We start from the raw sequence: 25605 nt of genomic DNA, 5'->3' as shown, positions 1-25605 counted from the left end.
ACAATCATAACCACTGAGTGACCTCCCTGCCTTTATCTCGTCCCACAAGCTCTCATCCCAGTCTCTCCCTCTGTCCCAGGAAGGAGGGGGAGCGAGCGCGGGGCTGGGTGAGCGCCAGGCGGTTAGCCGAGGTCAACCTGCCCCATGGGCCGCCCTCCCAAACTCTCAACACCAACCTTTCCTTTACATTTGAAAGAATGTGCACTCATGAGCCTGAAGACAAGTGGAAGAGCTGTTTGTGTGTCTACAGTTCAAAGCATCTTCTAAGACTTAGTAAATGCAAGTGCTCACTACGACCAATCCCGCACTGCCACCGAAACTATTTTAATAGGAAAAGTGGTTTTTTGGTTGGTTGGGTTTTCCTGTTTGGTGGGTTTTTTCCCAATGACACGTTGGCTTGGGAGTAGTTCCCTAATTTCTATGATAAAAACAAAAATTGCCTTATTCCAATAGGACAATGATAACGGTGCTTTCAGAGGCCGGTCTGGTTTTCATCCACTTGCCAGCCGCAGATGATGATCATTGCTGCTTCATCAGCTTTCTACCTACTTGTGTCGGCACCATTTTGTATAAATGAAAATCCATCTGGGGATTTCATACTGCTCTGAGACAATTTAGCTAACTCAAACACAAGATGCACTGAGAAAATAAAGATTCCAAATAGCCTTGATTATTAATAAGACCTCACTTTTCCAGGACTGCAATTATTTACCTTCATTCAAGAGAAACTAAGATTGTGCACCAAATGTTACTGAACCACAAAACCAGGACAGTCCGGCGTTTCTTCTTCCAAAGTTCAGCCAGCCAAAAAGAATAAATAATGAAGTACAGGGGTTTCTGCATACACCAAACAGATCCATTAAAGTAGATTTATCTGCACCATTTCCCTTAAATTACAATCATGCCCTACTTCTGGGCAATTTTCTGTATTTTGTGAAATTATGTTACCGGCGGTCTAATCTCTTGTTTGGTGGCACTGTTATAGCGGGTTGTGAGACGCAGATTGGGCTAACATAGGAAGTCTGCTGACTCGCGAGTCCTGCAGCAGAGCCTGAATATTGCTGGATGGCTGAAGAGGTAGTCGTATTACCTGCATCATTACTGAAAAAGACAAAGAATAAACTTTGCTTGATGTTCCCTTTCACTATTTCTGTGTGCTTTTTAAAACAAAAGCATGTTGATGTGAGTCAAGAGAGTGCTAAGTAAGGAATAAGGTAAGAAGCAGGAGGAAGAACGCTCCTGTCTGCCGCTGTGGTGGTACCTTTTATCTCTCTCACAAGTTCCACGTTGCAGAAGAGAGCAGCACAGCATTTCTCTCCCAGTCCTTCTCGTCTTAGGAGGCGTTTTACTCTCTACCACCACGTGCCTTCTCACTGGTCCTTTCAGCAGAGCCACTTCCATTAAAATGTGAATATTCAGATACACAGACAAACACAGAATGCTCACATAGCATACCAGAATAATTCCCGGCATAAATAAGGCAATTATTTAATCATATGTAAGGGTTTTATTACCCTTGAGCAGCCCTTAGGTTTTACTAAACAATTAACATTCCTCTGGGGTTTTCATTCACTTGCCTGAGAAAAGATTGTAAAGAGCATGTTTTCATTAGGGTTGGAGAGAGCAAAAAATCTCACCTAGTACATGTTTATAGGGGTCCAATAATTAAATCTGCTCTTTACAAGTTTATCTCATAATCTTTACCCAAGTGGCACAAACGTCAATCAGTTTGGACCACATCACACATTTATTCTTACAAAATAGTCTCATTATTCTACTTTCACTATTTCAAAAATTAAGATAAATTTGCATACCTCAATTTTTACATCTCTGCATAGCAATTTCTAATACATACCAAATTTTACTAAAAGCATAAGCTAACCAACGTTTTTATGTTTAAATCAGAATGAGCTCTAAGAAATGCCAAGTCTTCCAAGTAATTCTGAATTCATGGTTCACTAGGCTCACAGCCCCTGTAGTTCCCAAATGGCTTTAGAAAATGCTAAACAGCTTTTATCCATCTTTACAAAATTCTAAGTATAACTAGTTGTAAACTCTGCATTTTCTCCAGTAGGAGAAAAAGTACTTTAAAGAAACTGAAAATAAAGCATGGACACCACAGCAGCCGGCTCGGCCACACTGACAAAAGAATCCAAAGGCAATCTTTTAAATTACTTTCCATTCATACAGCTCTGTCCAGCCAGTGGGCAAGGACAGGTGATGTGAACAAACGGCAGTGCATTTCATTTAGACCAAATGGTAAGAGCACCAAACACCAACTAGCTCGGAATTCTACCATTGTTGCATGAAGATTTTTTTTAAGGAGCAGTGGAACCCAGCTGGCGCTGGGACACGGGATTTCTCCTTCCTGGCCCCTGGAGCCCGATCAGGAGCACTCTCAGCCTAAGGCTTCTCCCATCTGGGTTTGATGATTACAGCTGCCGCTGGTTTTGCTTGAGGGTCCAGCCAGGAGTGAGGCTGAGCCCCTAATCCACAGCAGCAGATACACACACACACAAGGACACAAAGCAAGCAGCACCTTTACCAGCACGCACACACACGGCAATTGCGTTCCCATGAACCCAGCCACACAGCCCCCCCTTGTCCTTGTCCCTCCCCTCCAGCCCAACAGGGCTGAAGCTCACCGGCTAGGCGCGCAGGCGCCCGCTCTCCCCAGGACACCACGCTCACGCAGCCTTCAGACACTGCCACGGGATTCAAGCTCAGCTAATACCCACGCCCAGGCCCTGAGCCCCCTTACCCTGCCACTGGCTTATACCTGGGCTCTTCCCAGATACCGGCTTCCACCTACGTGCCAGCCAGCCCAGCCTGAAGCTTGCTAGCGAGGTTTGCACACACCCGCAAACGCGCTGGCTCACCCACGGCTGGCCCCTGCGAGCCATGGCCCCTCCTGCTGCTGCTGCAGGTGCACAGACCTCCCGGTAACGCACATCCACGCGCACAGATGCGGCACAGAAAGCAAGGTCAAGCAGAAAATCATCAGAAAAAGTATTTAATGAGAAGATGGGGCAGACTGCAGTGATGTAGCACAGACAAGAGCACTGCTTCCATGAGACCATCCCCTATCAGCACCCTTTGATCTTCCCACATCCGCCCTGACCCTTTCCTTCCTCCATTCTTGCCTCCTCCCAAACAATGTGCCCCAAACTACTTTTCCCCATCAGTCCTAGTTTTGCTACATCCCCACCCCAAACTGGTATTTCTGACAACATTAGCCAGGTCCCCTCAGCCTTGCAGGGTATTACTGATACTGCACAGTGGGCTTTGCAAGATTCCCCAGAGTAGTCCCTTTGATTGTATGGGAGGTTTGACCACCTTCCCCTTAAACATCTGTGAAATTCGTCCATCCTTCACAGCAGCTATCTGTGATTTCTGTCAGCTTCTCACTCTGTTACTTGTGTTCAGCAATTTCTCACATTGTGACTGACCAGCAGTTTCTCATGGTCTTTTCAGCTGGCAAAACCTCAGGCCAGGGCCCAAACGTCTGCCTGCATAACATTAAGAAGACTTTTTTCGAAGACAGAAACATAAAGAAGTGCAGACACTCCGAATTATCATGGGTTTAATACGTGACAGCACTAAAGAAATGTTTCTGCAAAACAGGATGCAATTATCTGCCACAGCCAAATGTCTGGTTCCAGGTTTCATACAGCTCTCGGTCCTTTGAGGAGACGCTGGGCCGCACGGTTCTGAGGGCACTCTCGAAGTCCAGAAAAGCGATAGGCCGCACTTGGTCTGGCATGATGGTTGCAATGTCCATGGACTGAAGACTGCGGATAGGGCCCAGAGAAGCTTCTCTACAGAGCTGGGTCATGTCTGCCCCAGAAAATCCATTCGATTTCTCAACTATGAGTTCGATTTCCTCTTCATTTAGAGAGCAGTGCTCCTTTGACATTAGACGGGTAACAATCTGCTTCCTAGCCGAGGCTTCCGGGAGAGGAATGTAGAGTCTCTTCACTAGTCTCCTTCGCGCAGCTTCATCGATTTCTTGGGGCCGATTTGTTGCTCCAACCACGAGAATACGATCTTCAGAGGAGGTTGTTGCCCCATCTAACTGGACCAGAAATTCAGTTTTTATTCTTCTCGATGACTCGTGCTCCCCATCTCCACGCTGAGACAACAGAGAATCGATTTCATCAATGAAAATCACTGCTGGCTGTTGACATCGTGCCACAGCAAACAGCGCACGGACCATCTTTTCCCCCTCACCTACCCATTTGGAAGTCAGAGAAGAGGCACTGATGCTAAAAAAAGTGGCTCCAGACTGGCACGCGATGCACTTGCCTATAAGAGTCTTGCCGGTCCCAGGGGGGCCAAAGAGAAGAATTCCTTTAGGAGGACCACGTAACCCAGTGAAGATGTCTGGCCTCAGCATAGGCCAGACTACTATTTCTTTTATAGTAGCTTTAGCAAATTCAACTCCGGCAATGTCATCCCAGTTGACAGGAGGCCCGTGGTCCATGATCTCGTGCATAATGAGTTCAACCATTTTTGGTTCTATGTTTTTCAGTCGTTCATCTACAGGCAGCGATGGATCTGCTGGTCCTCTTGCACCAGGTTTACGCTGTGCTCCTCCGTTTTCATTTCCGTCTTGTTTTGGAACCGGAGGAACAAACTTGCCAAATGGACCCCGAGACCTGCCTGCACCCAGCGATTTTTTTACACCGCCATATGAAGAGACTGGTGTGCGCTGGGGTAGGTTTTGAGGTTTCTTTTGCTGATCCACCCACAGCTGTTCCTTTGCAGTTCTAAAACCGGGAACACTGCTCTCTTCATTTCTGTTTCTATACCTTGATAAACTACTGGTTTCTGTACTAACGGAAGCCTGGCAGGGAGCAAGGCTAGGAGTCACCGTGCTGCCTTCATCAGCCAGACCGTAAAACGCTTTTCTTTTTCCAGAACTTGTGGACCATGCAGGTACAACTGACTGATTGGAAACAGACAAATTTTGTCCGTCTTGACAGTTATCTGGCATTTTCAGAGAACTACTACTTGTCACTTCTTTACTTCCAAATAGCGGAGTTGCCTGGGAACCTGTATGAACCTGTTCATTTAAGGAGGCCGAAGAAGCAAGAAGCGTATCCAGAGTTTTGGTAACAGGAGACATGCTGCTTTGAAGAGACTTTGAAGATGAGGGATGCTCAAGGAGATCTGGTCCCCGACTTGCACTTTTTGCTGAGGCAGCACAGAGCTCAGTCTCTCCGGCACTGCTGAAGGTACCGAGTTTAGGAAGAGCAGCAGAGGCACTGACCTCTTTATCAGCTAGTACACAGGCAGCTGTTGGTGCCATCTGAGAGCTCTGGAAATTTCCGCCAGCCTGCATCCTCTCTTGCACACACTTTAATTCCAGTACATTATCTGTTGTCAAGGCAGATTGCCACTTGTCACTGCCATTTTGCTGACACTTTGCCAAAGTCAAAATGTTTTCCGCGTAGTTATTCAAGCCAGTCTCTATGTTGTCAGAGTCAATAATTGCAGAGTATTTCTCTGCATACTTTTTAAACAGGTTGGCAGCACAGACCTGAGAGATCTCGGAGTTTGCCCATGCATACTGAATATGCAGGATTTTGGCACGGTATTCATCTGCCTTCTGTCCGGGTGTGCAGGTGCCAGAAGTAATAGCAAAGTAACTTTTCTGCCAGTCGCTCAGGTGCACGGTGCTATGGGTGGGGGTTTCCATCACTGACACTGAAACATACATAAAATACCTGCTGTTATAAAATGCATTTCACAGCTATTTGCTTTGGCTGCTTTCCCCCTTTCCTAAATACATACATTCTTTTAATTGAGAGGAACAGTACAGTAGATGTTGTCAGCTACTTAGCCAGCTGGACACTTTACCATTTTCAAAAAGCAACCAGATTTGTGGTGTAAAGTCATTTAGACAGAGGTTCTCTTTTCTTCCTTGTTCAAAGAAAAGAAGAGAAAAAAAAAAAAAAAAAAAGTTTGCTTCTAACCAGTGGTCTCCTGGGGAGGTAAGTAGACTGCAAAGAATAGTAACGGATGGCCAAACAGAAATTGGCCTTGTTAAATCACCAATGCCTTCACTCTATTTGACAGAATGCAGGAGGGCAGATCATACATCACTGTCAGAATGATGACATTTGTTACAGTGATAGTAATAAAAATTAAATAATGAAGCTAATAAATAAAACTATTTGCAAAGTCTCTGAGGGAAGGTGAAGTGGAACGAGTAAGCCTGATAGTGGTAACTGTTCCATTTGGAACAATCTAAAATGTCCCCATTTTACATTTTCGAGAAACAAGCTCTTGTGTGTTTAAAGCAATGCTTGTTTCTCAGTTTTAGAAAGTAGATTTTAAATTCCTTCAGTGATTTTTCCTTAAAGAAATAGGAAGGATCACATTAGGCTAGGAAGGAGCATTTTGCTAGGCTTGAAAAGATATGCTCATGTTTAAGATGTTCAGGCAAGTCTTTCTCTGCAACATATCACATGCAGAGATATTTCTGGTAATTTCAAGGATTCGTGATTTCAGAAGACACAAGCAAAATGAAGAGAAACCTAGCACTGCCTCAACAGGGTGTGCAGAAAGCTCTTAACAGAGTAATTCCGATCTTCTCATGTGTCTGTAAGGGACATACATCTAATATATATGATATGACCGAAATACATCAAATTATAATTTCTCATTTTTTTTTAACTTCAGGATGTACCAGGATGTTCCAGCCAGAAAATACTTAAAACAAAATCTGTTAAAGTGGAGGTCCATATATTCTGCACCCCTTCCAAGAGAATACAAGTCAACTTGCAATCTCCTTCCGAATCAGCCACAGACTGTGCACGAGTGCAGATCAAGGTACAGGTGTAATGTGCATACAAGACTGGGGAGGCAGAACTGAAGGAATCTGGGGTGTGTGGGAGGTCCCCTCTATTTACTTTAAAAAAGTCTTGCATCAGTATTAGACAACAGAGACCACAGTATGATTATGGCTGGAGCAGTTGTACACATAATAAACAATAAGGAGATAAATTATTTTGGTCTGGACTTTAGCCCAACTTTCCAGAGCTGTTTAGAAAAGTCAAAAATATATTTCACCTGCAAATTCAGTGCCTTTACATGGGAAGCCATTTAAAAAAATAAAACCACAAAATTAAGCTTCCTCTGAAAAAATATTGTGAACTTTTGCACTGTGAGAAGTCTAACTTGCACCTACCAAATGAGGTGCAAATTCCCATCAGAATCCATCTGCAACTGAGTGACAGGCTAACAGGGGATGGAAGGCCACAGCCTTTTATTTCTTTTCTCTAAACAACATACTAAATAACTGTTACTGTGCACACATCTTTTTTTTTTTTTGCAACTGTTGAATCAAAACAACCTTATGAAACATAAAAGCTAAGTTCAGAAAAAGTTTAGTAACTGCCACTTGCTGGCATGAAATATTTCCATAGATTTACATCATTCAGAATATAAAATCTCAAGTTCACCACCACTTTCCAAAGATTGAGTAATCACCTTAACAGCACCGAGGGATGGGCGTAAGTGAGCAGGGGTAGGTGATTTAAAATTTCAGTTTCATTTTTCTTCTTAAGTATCTTCTAATATCTCCCTATTCTAACTCCTATTAGTTGTCCTCATAGTCTGCTTTTCCCCAAGAGACGGGCAAACGCATACAACATTCTTCAACAGCCAAAACTGCCCCCAGATGTCGCGGACACCGTACTTGCAAATAAAGTGTCTGAAGCTGGGGGTTTGCCACAGGACTGGCAGCAATGAATTTCTGGCGCGCAGGCTTCAGCCCCAGCGAACAGAGGAGCAAGCGACTGTCCGACAAGCCACGTGCTGGATGCCGCTGCGTTCATCCGCGAACACACGTCCCCGTGCAACACCCGGGGGGGGCAGCCCCGCCTGCCCGCCGGCACGAAAAGCCAAGGCAGGAGGGCAGCACGGCAGCGGCCCCGCCGAGGCCCAGCCCCACCCCGCACCCCGCAGCCGCCTCCAGCGGCTCAACGCCCCTCACCACGCCGGGAGCGGCGAAGCACAACGCCCCCCCCCCCCCCCCCACACACACACACACCCCCCCACACCCGCATCCCCCCGAAACCGGCCGGGCCCGCCGCGCGGGCGCAGCCGCGGGAGCGCAGCGAGGGTCCTCGCGCCTGAGGGGGAGGGGGCGCAACGGCCACCAACCGCCCCCAACGGCCGGGCCGCGGCACGCCGGCGGCGGAGGCGGGGGGCACGGGGGCAGAAGGGGTCCCTCGGCCCCCGCGCTTCTCCCGCCCGCCCCCCCCCGCGCACACAGACAGACGGACAGACGGACAGACACACCCACCCGCCACAACCGCCGCCGCCGCCGCAGATCCCGCTCCCGCTCTGCCCCAGGCCTCGCCTCGCTGCCGCCCACCAATCGGGCAGCAGGGCTCCGGGAGGTGCAGCCAATCGCTGGGAGGGTAGGAGGATCGCTGCGCTGACGTCACGCCGGCGGGCTCACCGGGCCTCTCGCCGGCAGGGGGTGGAGCGCGGGAGGGCCAGGGCTCCCCATTGGCCGCGCCTCAGCAGCGCCCTCCAATAGGCACGGGATCCGTGCCCTGGGAGGTGGGCCGGCCCCGCCCCCGGCGGCGCGCGCTGGCCGGTGGGTGGGCGTTGCTCGCAGCCGGCCCGCGCGGCGGCAGGACGGCAGCGGTAGAGGTGGGGGCTCTTCAGGTGGAGGTCGGAGCCGGGCAGAAGGGAGAGGCCGGAGAATTTAAAAGGCTTTATGGCAGTTCCCGCCTGCCCAGAGCAGCGCCTGGGGCAGCGGGAGTCGCAGAGGCGGGAGGGAGGCGTTCCCGTGGGCCGGGAGGGGGCGGGGAAGGGCGCCCGCAGGCGCGCTGGGCGGCTGCAGCAGCCGGAGCGTCCGCGGGGCTCGGCGGGTGTCCGCAACGGCCGGGCGGGCACCTCTCGGCGACAGGCCCCGGCTGCCCGCTGGTAAGGCCGCCTGGGTGCCCGCCCTCCCATTTGGAGGAGGCCGGGCCGGCGGAGGGCCGGGCGCTCGGCTCGTTCACTGCCCGCTATGCGGAGCAGGCGGGGGGACGGGGGGGACGCGCCCCAGCGCCGGGCAGCGGCACCTCCTGCACACGCGGGGCCTGGACCCCGCGGCCGCCTCCTTCACCGCCCCCGCCGTGGCGCGCGCTGCGAGCCTACCACAGCCACCGTGGCCGTGTCAGGAGCTGGCGCTGCCCGGCACCCTCCTAAGCGAGAGCTGATGCGGAGGCCTGCGTGGGAGAAGAGCTGTGCCGAAGGTCTCCGCAGCAGTAGCTGCGCGCTGGCTGGCGGAGGGATGGGATGGATCCCACGATGCCTTACAGGGTGCGTGGGGCACGGGCACCCAGGCGCGTGTGTCCCAGGAACTGGACACGGAGTCCCTACCCGGATCATGCCAACCCACCTTCAAATTGGCGCGCACCAACATCAGCATACTGTGCTGCAGTTCCACACCTCTGGTATTAACACCGTCACTTCTGTGTGGGTGAACATTTAATTTTCCACGAGAAACATTTCTTGCTGTCAGGTCTTTGTTATACATCAAGCTTGTGCAGACAGCCTATTAAACTGTCTGTGCTACTATGCAAGCTATCATCTAAGACCAAATTGGGCTAACATTTATAGTTTGCAATGTTGCTGCCGTCAAATTTGTGCCAGGGCGCGCTTGCCTGATTCCCCTCGCACAGCGGGGCTGGGAGCGCGGGAGCCTAGAGCTGCGAGCTCCCCTGGGGAAGGGGGGCTGCAGCCAGGCAGGGCTAACGGAAGGGGCTGCTGCCTCGTCCTGCCTGACCATGCCTCAGCTGCAAACCAAAACTGAAGCTGGGCAGCTGGCTCCAGTGGCAGATCCAGCTGCAGGACCGTGCAGAAGGGTTGGCATCGACCCTAGCTGTGGCCAAGATTTTTCAGATTTGCGTTGCCGGGGAGGAAACTTCCCGTGGGAACTCTCATTTGCAGAGCAGTTTGTTCAAAGGACGCATTGAGAAAAATGTGATGGTGAAAATCAGGGCACTGACGTGACCTGAGTGGGCAAGGTGGACTCCTTACAGCACATCTGGCGTGAATAAAGTGGGAAAAGCTTCGTTAAGAGCAAAGACAGACAATAGTCATAGTTTTGTTTCCATTTATTAATGCTGCCAATTAAAACCCACACGTCTGTTTAGTAGGCTATGGATACAGATTTTGAAAAAACTTGGCAGCTCACAAATGGTAATAAAAAAGCACTAAACATCTGATTACTTTTCCGTTTAGGTCACACAGACTCTGTGTATGTGATGTAGGTATTATCCATTGATGGTTATTTAATCTGCCCCCACCACCCTGGTCTTCAGAGTTCTCGGTTTTATTTCTCATTTGCTCCTGGCTTTGAGCAATTCAGGTTTACACATCTCAACATTTAGACTGCTGTTTTAAGGCAACTGCAATGTGAGGGCTACTCATCAAATATGGCATCCTTACAGGAGACAACAACAGCAACAACAACAACAAAACAATCACTGTGAGCAGAATATGATATGCAAATGCAAGAGAAAGTTATAAATTTAATAATTATAATTCAGTTCAGAGTATCATATATTAGCAATACTTTCATAAATACGTATCTTTTCAGTATTTCACCATCAGTAATAAAATATATTTATAATCTGTCATCATTATTAGGAATGTAAGTATTGTACTAGCGCTCCACTAGTTTAAAAAAAAAGCACATACGGTTACTGAAAAAGTTACTTTTTTTCCCTCCTCTAGTAGCCGCACTGTCTCCCTTGAGATGTGGATATTCTACTAAAGTACAGTTCTGAGATGTTGTAAGTATTTTTAACATCAAACAGCATTAATTGGCACAGACTGTATTAGCTTTTGCACACAAGGCAAAACAAATTCAGGTTCACATATTAACTATTCATAAATACAGTATTTCTCACTTACAGATATGGTGCAAAGCTACAGAACAGAAACAGCAGTTACATTCTTCTTTCAAAATGTTCTTTTCAACACTTTAGTTCTTGATTACATAGCCCAGACTTCATTTTCAGATAACCTAACATTAATAGTCAATCAAGGACTTACCATATGGGGAAAAGAGGGTATGTGAGACTGAATAAATACTAAGACGGCCTTCACCAAGTACATATTCAGATCATCCCAGAATTTCAGAAGAACTAGAACTGTGAACTTCAGATTTCTGTATTTGGCTAGCCATGGGCAAATATAATTCCATAGGTATTGTCACTGCTGTTTATTACAAGATTTACTTACATCACTTCTTTAAAAACAAAAATAAATTAACTTCTACTACATTTATAATATTTTAAATTAACCCTTATCTAAGTTCTTTGCCAAAAGGAGTTTTGGTATTGACAACAGCCTCTTCTAAAACTGATACCCATATGCTGAAGAATGTTTAACAATGTCAGCTTCAGCAACATTTTCCCACAAATGTCTAGAGGGACCTACGTCTAATTCTGGGCTGCTGGGAACATTTCACCTCTCCTGGGTTTGGATATGCATCCTGGCCATGCCCCTGTTCTACAGCAGTTTGAGGCTCACACAGGTGTGCATCATCCACCTCTGCTCTGGTTTCCATGGAGAGGATTTCCACCAAAATCCTCTTCTGTTCAGTCTAGTGTTGCCTTACCTTATGCATTTCTTTTCCAGTACTTATTAGTTAGATTCTAATTTCAATTATAGCCACATAAGCCCAAAGCAGCTCCACTTCATTTCAGTGGAATTATCCTAGATTTACTCCATGATAGCTTTGATCAGAATCTGATCTCGTTTTTTCTTTTTTTTTTTTCTCCTGGGCAGACCTGGTTATATATTCACATGCAAAATACTGGTCTGTCTCATAGAGAAGGTGTAATTCTTCTCTGGCTCCTAGATTCTAGTGTTTTCATAATGCAAAATCTGTAAAATTGTATCAGTGTGGACCACGTCCCCTCCCTGGAAGTGTCCAAGGCCAGGCTGGACGGGGCTTTGAGCAACCTGGTCCAGTGGAAGGTGTCCCTGCCCATGGCAGGGGGGGTGGAACTGGATGATCTTTAAGGTCCCTTCCAACACAAACCATTCTGTGATTCTATGATATATGTGCTATGGGTGAACTTTGTCTCCCAAGTCATGAGAAATGAATGTTTTCAAAAAACTAGTAACAGAGAAAGGAAACAACTGCCAGCATTTTCCAATCTCTTCAGTCTACCAATCTATTACATTGTTCTACTATAGAAAAGCTTAATTTCATATTGGTTCTGCTAAAGAGAATGATGCTATCGAAATTCCTGATACTGGAGCTTAGAGTATTGTCTTGTGGAAAGGCTCAGTCACCTGCTCGAGTACTACTTGTTTTTGCCAGATTAATTTGTCATCCTTTGCTTCATCTGTTACCTGTGAAATCAATTCCTTAAATAGTAATTAGCTTTTCTGTCTGGGTGGGTAACACAGCCTCTGGCTAGCCTTACAGAAGGGTGGTATGCCAGCGCCTCCCCTAGTTGCACAGCTTGACCTGCTGAAAATGCAGAGCTTGGTCAGTTTTTCCTCAGTGTCAGGATTCATGCACATCTCTGATGTACCACTTGTGCACACAATAATACTAATCCTTCCCCAGTTTGCACCACAGCAGTGAGGTGATTAGGAATCACCAGAATAATCCACCTGGTCCATAGTCAGTTTATTTAATCCCTTCTGGAAAGACAGTGGGTAGGAGCAGACTGTGTGCCAAAGTAATTGTCCTGGTGCATGTTTCATGGCCTACTTGCCAATTCCCAAATGTAGGAAGTATACTTGCAAGGGATGAAGGGAGAAAGCTGAGTAATTGTGCGAGTTATTCAAGATGCTTTAGAAGTTAATATGAGCAGTAAAAGGAAAAAGATGAAAACAAATGCAAATGTAGAAATTAATCCTACAGGTTATTTTTCTTGGAGTAGCTATTTATTTTGTTCTTATTTACACAGAAGTAACTGTCTGGAATTTGTGTTTTCAAAACAGCAGAAGTACTTATTAAAGTCAGATGGTGTTTCTGACTTCCATTTCACCTCTTGACTGTACCTGCCTTTGGCAGGACAACATATCAATCGTTTGTGCCATGTACATATTATTTGACTTTCTCTGAAGGTTAATTGTTTTCCAGTATTTTCATATTCCATGCGTCACTGTTAATGGAAGAAAAACACTGATGAGGGCACCACAGCTTATTTTGGGGGTTAGTTCTCTTAATTTATATTGTAATTTGTTATCTCTTTTGTTAGCTAATTTGAGAAACAAAGAGTAACATTTTTGCCATCTCATTTCTTAGCATATTTTGTCAAAGATTTATTACACAATGAAGTAAGCAGAATGATAGCCATTAAAAGAAATCACAATTCTGTTTCACAGAACATAGTTTACAGATTATTTTCAAGTAATCACTGCTTATAGTAACTTGGTTAAAAATATAGAATACCAGGTAGCACATGGCTTTTGCCAAAACTCTTAAGAAGGAGCTTTTAAGAAGCCTCATTATGAATGATCAAAGTGAAAGCCAATAGCCAGCATAACCTATTTGTTGAGATTGGACGAAATGGCTGTTTTAAAAGCAAAGCCTTTAGGAGAAAGTGGAGAACCTGCCACAATGATGGTTAGTGTTCATTTAGTGCTCACTCCTCCCTGACCTGGATATGTAAGTCCTGAAGTTCTAACTTCATTTACAAAATGACTGCAGCAAGCATGTCATGACATGATAGTGCCCCACATCATGACAACAACATTTGTGTGCGCCTGTTTAGATAGGACATGTACAGTGTTAGAACCAGTTTACTAAACTTCTCCCGACTTGGACTCTTTCTGAAGTCACAGCAATGTTAATTGGTTATAACACCTCACCGTTTCATCTGTGAGAAGAGGGGTGGGTGTGCTAGAGGTTAAGGGGGACAACAGAGAAAGCACTAACCCTTCCATTGCCTGGTTCATAAAAGCTCTGGATTACAAACTGGTAAGAAAGGCTTGACAGCTCGAGCCCCCATGGCTATGTGCATCCTGGAAACAGGCAAGATGAAACTACAGTACAGAGAAGGAATGAATAAGGTTACAACACAGCTTGCTGGCAAGGATTTTGCTATTGCAGCTGGGCTATATAACAAGAGGTTTTATATTTTTTTCCTTCATAATTTGACTTTCCCACCTGCCCCTAAAATAAAACTTGGCAACACAGAAGGCCAGCTAATTACCTCCTCCCCACTGCTACTTCACTGCTGTTACTGCTGGTGGTGGTTTTGCTCCCATGTTTTCAGCAGATCAGTTGCCAGCTGTGAGATGTGCTGCCAGGCAAACGTGATGTGGGTGGATTCCACTGTGCGGGAACAAATAGCAAAACGTAGCACAAACGTCTCTCGCAGGTGGCACGGGACGAGATGGATCTTCTTGGCCTCATTTATGCTTTTAAGAAGCGCCTTATTTAGTTCATTTGAGCCCTGGAATCGTTGCAATTCAAGAGATATGGCGATGAATTTCAGAAGCAAGTTTGGAATATGTAAATCCCACCAAGCGGCCAAGCCCAAGTACCCCCAGTAACACGCAGCCACTTTCTCATCTCTCAGTGCTTTGCCATCAAAGGATTACAAAAAGATGACAGCACGAGAGATAACTTTTCAGCCACAAAGAGATTTATGGATTAACTGGGGTTTAGAAGCAGTGTTCACACTGGGGCATTTGTGATAGCTGACTGCTTTTTGTGGCCTAAGGTCATGAGCTATTCATTATTGCATCCATTTCATTATACTTTTCTTAGATCTAATCAAACGTGGGAGGAAGTTTTGCAATGAACGATACCAACATTTGAAAAACAAACCTTCCAGTCTTCACTTAAGCATGGCTGCCATGAGAGAGTCTTTTGAATATGAAGATGGAAATCTTACCCTTAATTAAGAAATAGCTAATGTAATGTATCCCTGGCATAAGTAAGTTTCATACTATCAGTAGAAACCCTAAAAAAGTATTTGCCTCAAGTTCTATAGGAAGTGTCCACCACAGAATCCTACCCAGTGGGACTTTAGAGAGGGATTTTAGAAATGTGGTAAACTGACCCACTGCAAGTGAACAGTCTTCTGTATTCCAGGAAACCAAGATATAAATGTTAAATATCTTGTAGAAGGTCAGAGGGACTCTACATGCATGCAGTATTGAATTTTACCTCCTCCTAGTATATTCCATTTTCCTTGTGCACAAATAGCGAATGTAAGGATTTCCCTTAGAACAGCTATACCCTCTTAATATCAAATCTCAAAAGAAATAGGACTGCACGGGGAAGCATTGATTCATTTGCAGGTTCAGTTAAAGTTGAATCAATGGTTTTCCTAGTTCATGTCCATCAGCATTTGAGAATAAAACAAAAGATGTAATCACATTTTCAAAACAGTAGTAAATCGCTTTAAATAAAAACAATTTAAGAAAGGATCCCCAAAATCTTGGGATTTTTGTCTGATTTAGCAACACAGGATGAAGTGCTGGCTGAATATCTTTGACAGTCTTTGTTACACAAATTAAAGGAACCCATCTGTCTTAACTTTTATATCAGCAGACCAAGAAATGGCTTCAGCTTTGCTGGGCAGTTGACCGTAATAGCTTAGGATATACCATGTTGATCTTGAGGGCTATAATTTATTCTTTGGCGAAGTATCTTAGCTATTGTACAGCCCTTACTCTTTCTATTACACTGCTGGTAACACAAAATTTGAAGAGATGCTAGGAGCATCTGTGCTTTTACTGCAGTGCTCCCTTCCAGAACACTGTGGTAAAAGAGTCAAACATGGACAAATCAGTCTGTTCAGCAGCAGTTTTGTATCTGTGGCAGCACAGGTCTTCTTGAAAACATCCGTATCAGAAAACACGTTCTCTCAAATCCGTGCAGTTGTGACTTGCCTGTTTAGCCTTTTCCATATAAAACAAAACATAAGGGAGACACAGCTTCCCACTGGTGCTGAGGATAAATGTATTATTCTCATGGGTTTGGATCATATTAGAGTTAGAGCTGAACCCAAGTCAAAGCCTTGTTCTGACTTAGCACAAGTTGCTAGGGAATTTGGATGAGAGCCCGAAATTCATGGCTTAGCCTTAGTCTTCTAGGAGATACTTATGCTACTCAAATGCTGCTAAGAACAGGACCAACTTTGGTGTCTTGCAAGACCCCACCCATTATGGGTCAGGCACTGGTGACCATGATATACTGCTTTCTTATTAAAAGTAATCCATCATTAAAATTATGACCCTTGCCTTTAATATGAAACGCACAGCACTAACTTTTAGGCAATACAAGTGGTTATATGATGTTAAGTTAATGACCTTGGCAGGGGTGAGGGGAGGAAGGAGAAATATTTATAATATCTTTCTGTTCTACTCTCACAGCTGCACCTAGGGGATACTGTAACACCCGGGTGTCACATCAAATTGAAGTTAGTAGTGACTAATCCTCTCCCAGAGCTTCAAGAAGCCAGCTCTGATTGAGTCTGTCAGCTTCAATAGGGCAGTATTCTCACCGCCTCGGAGGAATTACTAGCTTGACTTGTATTCATTCATCTGCAGACATGACAAGGAGGCCAAAAATTAACCCTTTGGCATGATACATTTGATGAAATAGTTATAATATGAAAGTCACAGATTATTAGTCCATCTGCTCAAGTGTGAAAAGCAAAAAACTAAAAGTTACAGCTAAGCAACAAAATAAAAAAGGATTTCTCAAGAAGAAAGGAAGGAAAAATATTTCATACTTTCACACTGTGTAGCATTACAGTTCAAGTCCCCTGTCCCATCGTCCCACTGTAACTATGTAAAAGTTACAAATATCCTAAGATGGATTTTGATATGAGTTACAGAAGTCACGGGAAGATTTTTGAAAGAGTGATTTTAAAAGCAAATAAAGCTGCAAAAATAACTATAAAACACTCTTCATTTAGAATAGTATTCATTTGTTAGTTTTGGTTTCATTTTTTTGGACTGGGGAGGCAAGCGATGAAGACACTGCTGTTTGAACGTTGGTTTTCAGCAGAATCACACCTTTATTTCACAACTTGTTCAGAATTTTCTTAGCCATGTGTCCAATATTTACCTCCTCTTGTAAACTTGTCTTTTCCTGTAGACCTAATTTTTTCCTCTGGATCATCAGGGACAGGAGAACAGATGTACATGAACTACTGGTCTCATCAAAAGTGACAATTCCTGTGTTGCTATGCCCTATTTCATCAGGACTGTTCCTTTAAAGTAAATGTAGAGCACTGACTAACAGCTGTCTCTGGATCTGCAAAACTAGTGGTTGCTTGTTCCATGTGAGAGAGCAGACTACAACCAACATCTTGTTACTGAGCAATAAAAGCCACAGAATGTATTCCTGAAAATCTTATAAAAGTTCTTGTTAGGAAATAAATTGTATTCATGTTTCCACTTAATGGGAAGACCTCCACGTTCTGTAATCTATCTGATCCCATAGCAACAGATAATTTATTTCTTTTGTTTTAAACAATATAAATTCAAACAAAGCCATTTTCCTATTCCAGATGAATTCACCATTACCTCATTATTAAAGATTCGTTAGCTCCCTCAGCCAATTGTATCAAACTCAGGTAGCTGGGGCAACTGAATGACTGAGAAAAGAATTTGTGAAAAGTAGTAATACCACACTACCCAAGTACCCAGAAGGAGCCAGGATGTGCTTGTGAGCCTTCGGAAAAGCTAAAAGCTCATTTAGGTATCATGTGAACTAGAAAACACCAGTGCTGTTGTTATTATTGCTTGGTGTTCAGATTCAGTGTCACAATCCAGCCCTTTTCAGAAGTTTTAGTAGCAAGCTCCTCTATTAAATGAGTTCTTTGCCTAAAAGGAGACACTGATCCCCTTTTAATGTCTGATTACATTTAGTGCGCCCTCCCAACTACTGCAGCTCGTATCCTCTGAGAGCAGAGTGAGTTTTCTAGTTCCTGTTGGGCAAGGGCTCTACGTCAGTGAACTTGGCACTTACAGAGATTTTTGGGGAAGCAAAGGCCAAAGGGGCAAAGGATCATGTTCAGCAAAAAAAAAAAAAAAGCAGACCAGCACTAAGGGTTGTTGGGAAGCTGGCCTCCCATGCAATCTGTTCTTACTCATATCTTGGTCCTATTTGCCCACTCTGACTGTAGGATTTTATAAGTGAAAATGTATTCTTTAAAGAAAACAATAAAAAAGTGTTTACTACGCTAATCTTCATCCATGATAGTCATAGTGTATACATATAAAATTGGATATTAAGTATGCACACATAGGAAATTAACTTGACAAGAAACACATAATACATACGCTCACACATCTTATACAAATGTCTGGGGAAATATATTAAAACAATCATCTTCATCAAAGCCCATCAAGTGTAGAATGTAATGATCATTTTGTATGACTGGGTAGACCATTTGCCTTGACTGTATATTTCCATACCTTAATATGCTTGAATTTCTCTTAAGCATTTGATTAATTTTTAACAAAATTGTCTTCAGCTCTTTTCTTTAATCTGCTTTGTTCTACATGAACTCCTCTTTTCTTTAAAAATAAATAAGTATATTAACTACAAAGACTATATTAAATTTCAGGTTATTATATTGCTCTAAAACATGACAGAAGAAGTAAGAGGTTTTAGCTGCCTTACCTTCAGCCGAAAACAGACTAATCCCAAAACAACCTTAGCACAGATCTCAAATCTTTCATCCTGAAGGACTAAATGTTCAAATTGATGCGACAGCCTGATGTGCTGAGAAGAGAAAGATAGTATCTACATTGTATAAATTTGATTCATCAAGAGAAAAGATGTGCTATACTTCTTCCATCCCTAATCTCTTCTCCCTGTTCCCTCTTCTGATATGTGATAATATTCACATATTGCCATCTGTTTATGTTAACTTACATCCCGTTTATGACTTCCAGAGACCATATTGAGCCATTACTATATTAGTAGCTCAGTCTATCTTAGGCAGTACCAGTCTATTTTTTAATGAAACATTTCGTCACAGTTGTATATGATACCATGTTAATAGTAAATAATTGTAATAATTCTTCTTTAGGTTTTCTACCACTGTCAGTTTTGGCTGGGAATGGCTAAAGAGTCCAAAAGTTATTATAGGGAAAGGGGGAGAGGCACAGATATATATAGAGAAAATGATCACAATTCCAGAGTAAAATAAGCTGGAAAGATACACTTTTTAGAACAGTTCACTTAACATGAGAGTAACTGTGAAGAAGGGGAGAACTCGCTTACTCTTCTGACCTGGGTGCTCAGTTTCAGTTGAAAAGAAAGGTGATGGCAGTATAATCAAGAAATTGTATAGCAAATCAAGGCCAACCTGTTCAGAAGTTACTGGGGGAAAAAGAGTGATATCGAAGACCAAGCCAAAGCAATTATTTTGAAGCATAGGAAACCAGTGCTCTTCCCAAATCAAACAAATAGGAAAAATACCAACAGGCATACTAACAACCAGCTGGGAAGTCTTAACATCAGTCAGTGATGCTAGCATACTCATACCACGTTTCACTTTATTTCAAACTGAAAATTAATTCAAACACGCTTGAAAAAAAAGAACCCATATCCTCATCAGGTACCTGCAGTACCTTACCCAGTCGCCCTCTCACTGGCTATCATCAGTTTAGTGCTCACTACCCTAAAAAACAAAAAAAAAAAAACAACCAACCAACCAACCAAACAAACAAAAAAACAAAAACAAAAAACACAACAAAAACCATCAACCAGCTATTATAATTACAGTTTGTCTTCATGCAGTAACCATTCTACACCAAAAATTATCAGCAACATCTACAATGATGTTCAAAGGTTCCTTAGCTTTTATATATTTATGTCTGCAAATAATTTTCCAAAAATAAACAACTAAGCACATGTCTTTTCCTGCTTTTGCCCTTTGCCTTTTTGTAAGTTCAAGGACAGATATCAAATGACACCGAAACATTTCACTTTGGGCCAGGGTTTGATGTGGAATATTTCATCTCCCAGCAGCTTCTTCCAAAAGGGCAAGAACAAGGCAAAACAGAAATTACAGAAAAGAAAAAACAAAACAAAACAAAAACCCAACACATTTAGCAATCTTAATCATAGCTTTCTGATGCTTGTTTATTCCTTAAAATAGAAAAACATTGTTTATATTGAATCAAAACATTGCTTCAAAACCTTCACATTGGGCATACTGGTACCCTATGCAACAAGCCAATCTTCCTGTTGTTACCACTTCCTCCCTGCTCTTTGCTACATCCATTTATCATCTCCCTCTAAAATTAGACTGAAAGCTCTTTGAGACAGGAATGAGACCAATAAAATGCCCAATCCTTTCCAAGGCATTTGACTGTTCTGCAAATGTAAACAGAATGAGTTTACAGCTATGAAAATTGAGCAGAAGTCTATATATACATACAGATACTTGTATGCATAAGTGCATGGAAAACATGTGAAATATGCATACATGTTGTAATGTTCTTTTACTATCTCCTCCTATCCTTATTTTCTATAGCCTTAACCAAACTGATGTCTTTTACACAGGTCTGCAAAATTTCACACTGCATATACTACATCTTGGAAATCAAAGCCATAAAAAAAAAAAAAATCATGTTCAATGAGATAACAATTTCACAACTGTTCAGCTGAATGTAATCACAAACTGGATTTATTCAAAATTTACCTGGGTAAGAACTGAATAAAACAAAAAATTAAGATTTGGCTTGCTGCAAGGACTTTGTACAAGAAAACTCCAGACCCATGATGTACATTTTATAGCAGGTATTTATGTCCACTTTTTGCACTAAAGGATTTTTTTTTTTTTGAATTTGAAATAAATAAAAGCAAGGAAAAATAGTGAATATTCAGTAAAACACAAATCAACATTCTGGAAGTATTTTGTATTCATCTAGATGCAAGTACTTTCATCCATAGCGAGTCCTAACAAGTAGCAATAATTTGTAAAGCCACTGGGGGGCACCAAGTGTTTTAGAGTATGCAGAACTGGAAAGGGGAGAAAACCGAGATTTAACTGACGTTTCACCTTGTAATAGCTTTGCTTAACACATTTACCCAAGGCCCTGCACCTTTAAACCATAAGCTGTTATCCCGAATTGCTTTTACAAAGACTGTTACAATCAAACATAATTAAACCCAATAAAGTTAAACATTATTAAGCCTGGAAGTTCAAACTGTGTAAAACTGCAGGGCTTTCAGCTATCCCACCTGCCTCTGCGAGTCCAAAAGCCGTACCCACACTCTGCGTGTGAGCAGGGCAGAAACTCACAGGAGGGCCCGTGTGGCTTTAGTGCTTCAAATTCTCAAGACAGGAAGGGAAACGGAAAATAAAGTCCTGTTTGGAGAACTGTGACCACTGAAACTAAGGATGGGAAAGGAGAGGTAAAAACTAACAGGCTGTTCTCAGTTTTCTGCTGAATGTGTACATACCAAGCCTGATCTAAGGATATTTTAACCCTCCAAGTGTTTTTGATTTTGACATTTTTGTCATGCTGAGTCCCTAGCACCATTAACTGAAAGCTGACATTCAAATATTATTTAACCTTTAAAAATTAATGGTGTCGTATAATTTAACAAAAAAGTGGACATACATAAACCAACCCACATACTGCTTCTAGCAATATCATTTGGACAATTCCTTTATCATGTGGGTCCCCAAAGTGGAATCACATGGACTGTATTAGTGGCCTGAAAAGTCTTGGCATATGGGAGCAGAATACCAGCCCTTTTCTTCACCATGAAATTTAGCAGATTGAAAAAAAAAGAAGCTTGTGAAGAATTTTTGCATATCACTGTCTATCTCAGGTAAATAACCATTGCTCTCTTGCAACAAAAAGGGAAACAAGAAAGGGTTCAATTAATTATTCAGGATTAAGGGAAATGTCTTACATAATCACTAAGGGGAGTAGTTAACCTGTGAGGCATTAAGACATGGTCCCTATTTTAAAAACTCTGTGTATGTATATGTATAAATACAAATGCTTCTGCATTGAGGTGTTTAAACTGAATTTTGATTTTTGGGCAAAGCCTTCAAGAACTAAAATAGTTTTTGATTGAAGGGAGCTTCTCTGAAGCATCGGAGTACATTAACATGTATATGTAAACAAGCATACCTGCCTAGCCTTGATCACCTCATACTTTTCCTCCTATAGATTTCACTTCTCTGCCTGCCTTAGCTCACATCCCACTACACTCCGGAGGAAAATGCTGTCAAAAGAGTCTTCTCAAGAGCCACTTGGACTGTGCCACTCCCCAGTTGAAATGCTATCTCTGACACTGCTGTTCTGTACAGTTCCAGTTTCTTAGTCGCTGCTGTTGATTTATAATGGAACTCATTATCCTTGGTGAAGAAAGAAGGATGTGGTACACTGATCTCTTCTGGTCCCATGGAAGATTCATCTGAGTCAGAATGTTCACGGGGATCACACACAAAAACATTAACTGCTAAATTTCTCAAATGACTTCTGAGCTCTTTGAATGGATTTAAATCAACAAAGGAGTAATAGATGGTCAAGCAGTTTGCAAATGGTCATTTACAAACGGGCCATTTGGGTTTCACTTTTATACTGAGTCTGAGTGTTCAGAATCAGTCTGGAAGAGTGTTATTGTTGTTGGGTTTGCCTTCTTTGTATATCTCCTATGCAGCTTTGGGTCTTAACTCCAAAATTTGTATGTTTCTTTCCCCACATCCTTCAGAGATGACTGTCCTCCCCTTTATCACTGCTTTAAAACCTATACTTTGCAATAGGCTCATATTACATGTTGTGTATATGTACATATCTGGTGTACATAGCTGGAAGGTTTGGAAAACAATACAAAGTTACTGTGTCTAAATCCAAATCAGACATTCTCATTTCCCAGGAATATTTTAGTTCCTAAATGTTTTTCTCAGTACAAACAAATGCCAGGATGCAGTGGTTATCTAGTCATTTTGATGCAGAATTTAAGGCTACAAACATAACTAACATCTTTTTCTTAAATCAAACTAATAAAAGAAAGAAAAAAAAAAAAAAAGAGACAAATTGTTTTTTTTCTGTGGCAGTTTACATCCAGGAAAAAAAAAAAGTTTGTGAAGACATAGTTGCAGATATCTTTGGTCTTCCATATAGAAGCTTGCTAATCACACAGCAAATAGTGTGGCTTCTTAAGGTTATACAGTGTTCTTTCCCTCTGTATCATGTCTGAAGCACATCATTATTGAAAATCACTTTGTAAGTAACACCTGGCTGCGCAAAAGAAGCCTAACTAGGAGTCTATAAACATTGGATAAATCTTCCTACAGTTTTCTGTGACTCAGGGAGCTGAATTATCTTTTTCTTTCCCTAGGTGATTGCAGCATCTATATTAGGATTTTTATAAACTCAGAAAGGAATTGAAACCCTAGCTCCCAAATCTCTCAGTAAGGCCCAGCCCTGCACCTGAGCAGGCATGCCTTAGCTGCTCTTGTATAGTGTGAACAGAAATGACATGCCCTACACACAGATCTGCTGAGGTGTGCAGTGTACAACTGCATGCTACATCCCAAACGTAGCCATCCCCTTCCACAGGTTCCAGCCCACGGAGACCTCTGCTTTCAAACCCCTGCTCTTCTGCCTGGCTCTGTGGCCCTTTCCCTGGGGCAACTCCTTAGTATCACAACAGAGAGAGAGGGAGAGAGCACTTCTTCCCGCTTCCCCAGCTCCAGCCACTCTGCTCTCCACTGGAAGGTTTCAATACCTGCTTTTGCCCCTGTTCCTAGGTCTCTTCTCATTCTACCTATGTCTACTGTATCACCCACTATAATAAACGCAGCTTCAGAAATAATTCTGGCAACTACAGAGGTTCCCTTAAAACCCAGCTAAAAGTCCCAAGCACACAAGATATGGTACCAGCTATTCTTTTCAAGGACTGCCTTTGCCAGCAATGGGAATATGAAAGCTGTTATTGGCAAGATGCTACACGCTTAAAAGAAAGCAACTTTTCAAGGCCAAACACTGGGATAAGCAATATTAAAGTGAAGTTAACTAGTGAAGTTAAATTCCAGATGACTTTTCATTTTGAAACTTGTCTATAGGTTTGAAAATATAAACCAGTGTCAGGGGAAACTAACTTAATGGTTCCAGTTTGACAGATGTATATACTATGAGCCAAATTCTGCACTTCATTATCCCACTTGCCCTTTCAAAGTTGCAAACGTAAGGTCATAACTTATTTTTCTCTGTATACTGGGGAACAATTTAGTCAATGAAATACTAAACATACACACTTAATTCAAGAAGCCCTTGGGAATCTAGCTGTCTGAATTACCTTTACAAATAAGGGAACATACTAGAGTTTTACTTTGCAGTCGGTACCATTGAGAAAAGATTGATTTGCTTTCCTGGAAAATATAAAACCCTAGTCTTCAGCTACGATTATAGGAAGACAAGCACTCTTTGGCTGGACAGTCAGGGAAATGCCTGGGAGACAGGGAAAGAGGGAATTTGTTGACTGTAAATACTGACCTATGGAAGCCAGTCTGATAAAAGGCTGTGTAATTGATATGAGGCTTCCAACCCTCTACTTTCCCAGTGAGAGATTTAGCCCTACTTACAAACTTGGCATCATACTGAAATAATTGCAGTCTCCAGAAATCTAACCTAAGAGAGAATCCCACCAGAAACTGTAATGGTAGCTTAGTGAAGCGGTAACAAATCTTGTGTCAAATTTTCAACCTAAGGATATGTATCAGATTGCTACAAGGATGACAGAACGTCAGGATTGTCACTGTTGCCAAAATTTATTTCTGAAAGCCTCACATTGAGGATAAAAATCTGATTTTGATGTTTGTAAAAACATTTGAAAATTATAGTTTGATAAAAATGGGAAGCAAGGGGTACCCTCCATCCCAGAACCTTTCCAAATTGAAAGAGACTTCCTCATGCAGTGATTTTACAACAATGGAAAAAGCCTTTCTTAGGAATTAATCTGTTTAGTACCACAATAGAAAGGAATTTGTGTCTGCATGGAGTTTGGAATACTAGACTAGACCTTTAGCTAATGGATATTTTTGTAAATGTTTAGAGATAAGTCATGGATCTCCCCTCACTAGAAGTTTCCCTAAACTTCATAAAGCTGAAAGGTATGCTTGAATTTGACTTTACTGCTACAGAGAAAGTATATATATAATTTAGACTGCTGCTAGATGTGGTTTTTAGTGATAAAGAAACCCCTTCTTTTTGCATCAAGAATAAACTCAGTACTTATTTATAACATTGTTAACAAACTGTAAATTGTACACATTTTTTTTTCTTTAAAAAGTATTTTAAACAGGAAACAAAGAAGCAGTAGAGGCAGATGTGACTAATACGTTACTGTATCCCTTAATCATAATCCTAACATGCTATCAATCTATGCACATTAATAAAATAAAGGATTAATGAATAAACATGTTTTTCTGCAGTAAAACCATGGATGTGGTCTGGCTTAATTTGAAAGGGAGCTATGGCCCCACATTGTAGAAATTCCAAATTCTTAGACTTCTCTCCCCTAAAGATTAACACAAAATGGATGACAGTTTTGATCCTGCTGTGATGTGAAATTGTGACAGAACACAGGGCAAACGAGCAGCACCCCTATTGAACCGAGCT

General features: G+C 42.6%; 2 protein-coding genes across 6 annotated transcripts in view; both read right to left on the bottom strand.

Annotated features, from left to right (window-relative positions):
- Positions 1-2997: 2997 nt before the first annotated feature.
- On the bottom strand, positions 2998-8352 carry FIGNL1 (fidgetin like 1). 3 transcript variants are annotated; one of them, XM_032999365.2, is made up of 2 exons: positions 8315-8352; positions 2998-5709 (listed from the first exon to the last, which is right to left on the bottom strand). In XM_032999365.2, exon 2 carries the CDS (start codon positions 5699-5701, stop codon positions 3632-3634), a length of 2070 nt encoding a protein of 689 aa, XP_032855256.1. In that variant the 5' UTR covers positions 5702-5709; positions 8315-8352; the 3' UTR covers positions 2998-3631. The 3 variants fall into 3 exon arrangements, with proteins under 3 accessions (XP_032855256.1, XP_042654175.1, XP_032855257.1); XM_042798241.1 differs by having other exon boundaries at positions 8311-8342; XM_032999366.2 differs by lacking the exon at positions 8315-8352 and adding an exon at positions 7498-7935.
- A 1757-nt stretch (positions 8353-10109) lies between these two features.
- Positions 10110-25605, bottom strand: part of DDC (dopa decarboxylase) — a 61700-nt gene continuing 46204 nt past the window's right edge. Inside the window, exons 13-15 of one of the 3 annotated variants that reach the window (XM_032999356.2) lie at positions 18632-18733; positions 14196-14438; positions 10110-13142 (exon numbers count right to left, since the gene is read on the bottom strand). In XM_032999356.2, coding sequence (XP_032855247.1) covers positions 14223-14438; positions 18632-18733 — 318 coding nt within the window. In that variant the 3' untranslated portion in view covers positions 10110-13142; positions 14196-14222. Of the gene's footprint in view, positions 14439-18631; positions 18734-25605 lie in introns of all 3 variants that reach the window. The other 2 variants (XM_032999354.2, XM_032999357.2) reach the window with 2 other exon arrangements.

Source organism: Tyto alba, unplaced genomic scaffold (assembly GCF_018691265.1).
Source record: "Tyto alba isolate M040663 unplaced genomic scaffold, T.alba_DEE_v4.0 Super-Scaffold_27, whole genome shotgun sequence".
Taxonomy (NCBI): domain Eukaryota; kingdom Metazoa; phylum Chordata; class Aves; order Strigiformes; family Tytonidae; genus Tyto; species Tyto alba.
Note: the sequence above shows the minus strand (reverse complement) of the source record. Positions and strands in the feature narration are given on the sequence as shown.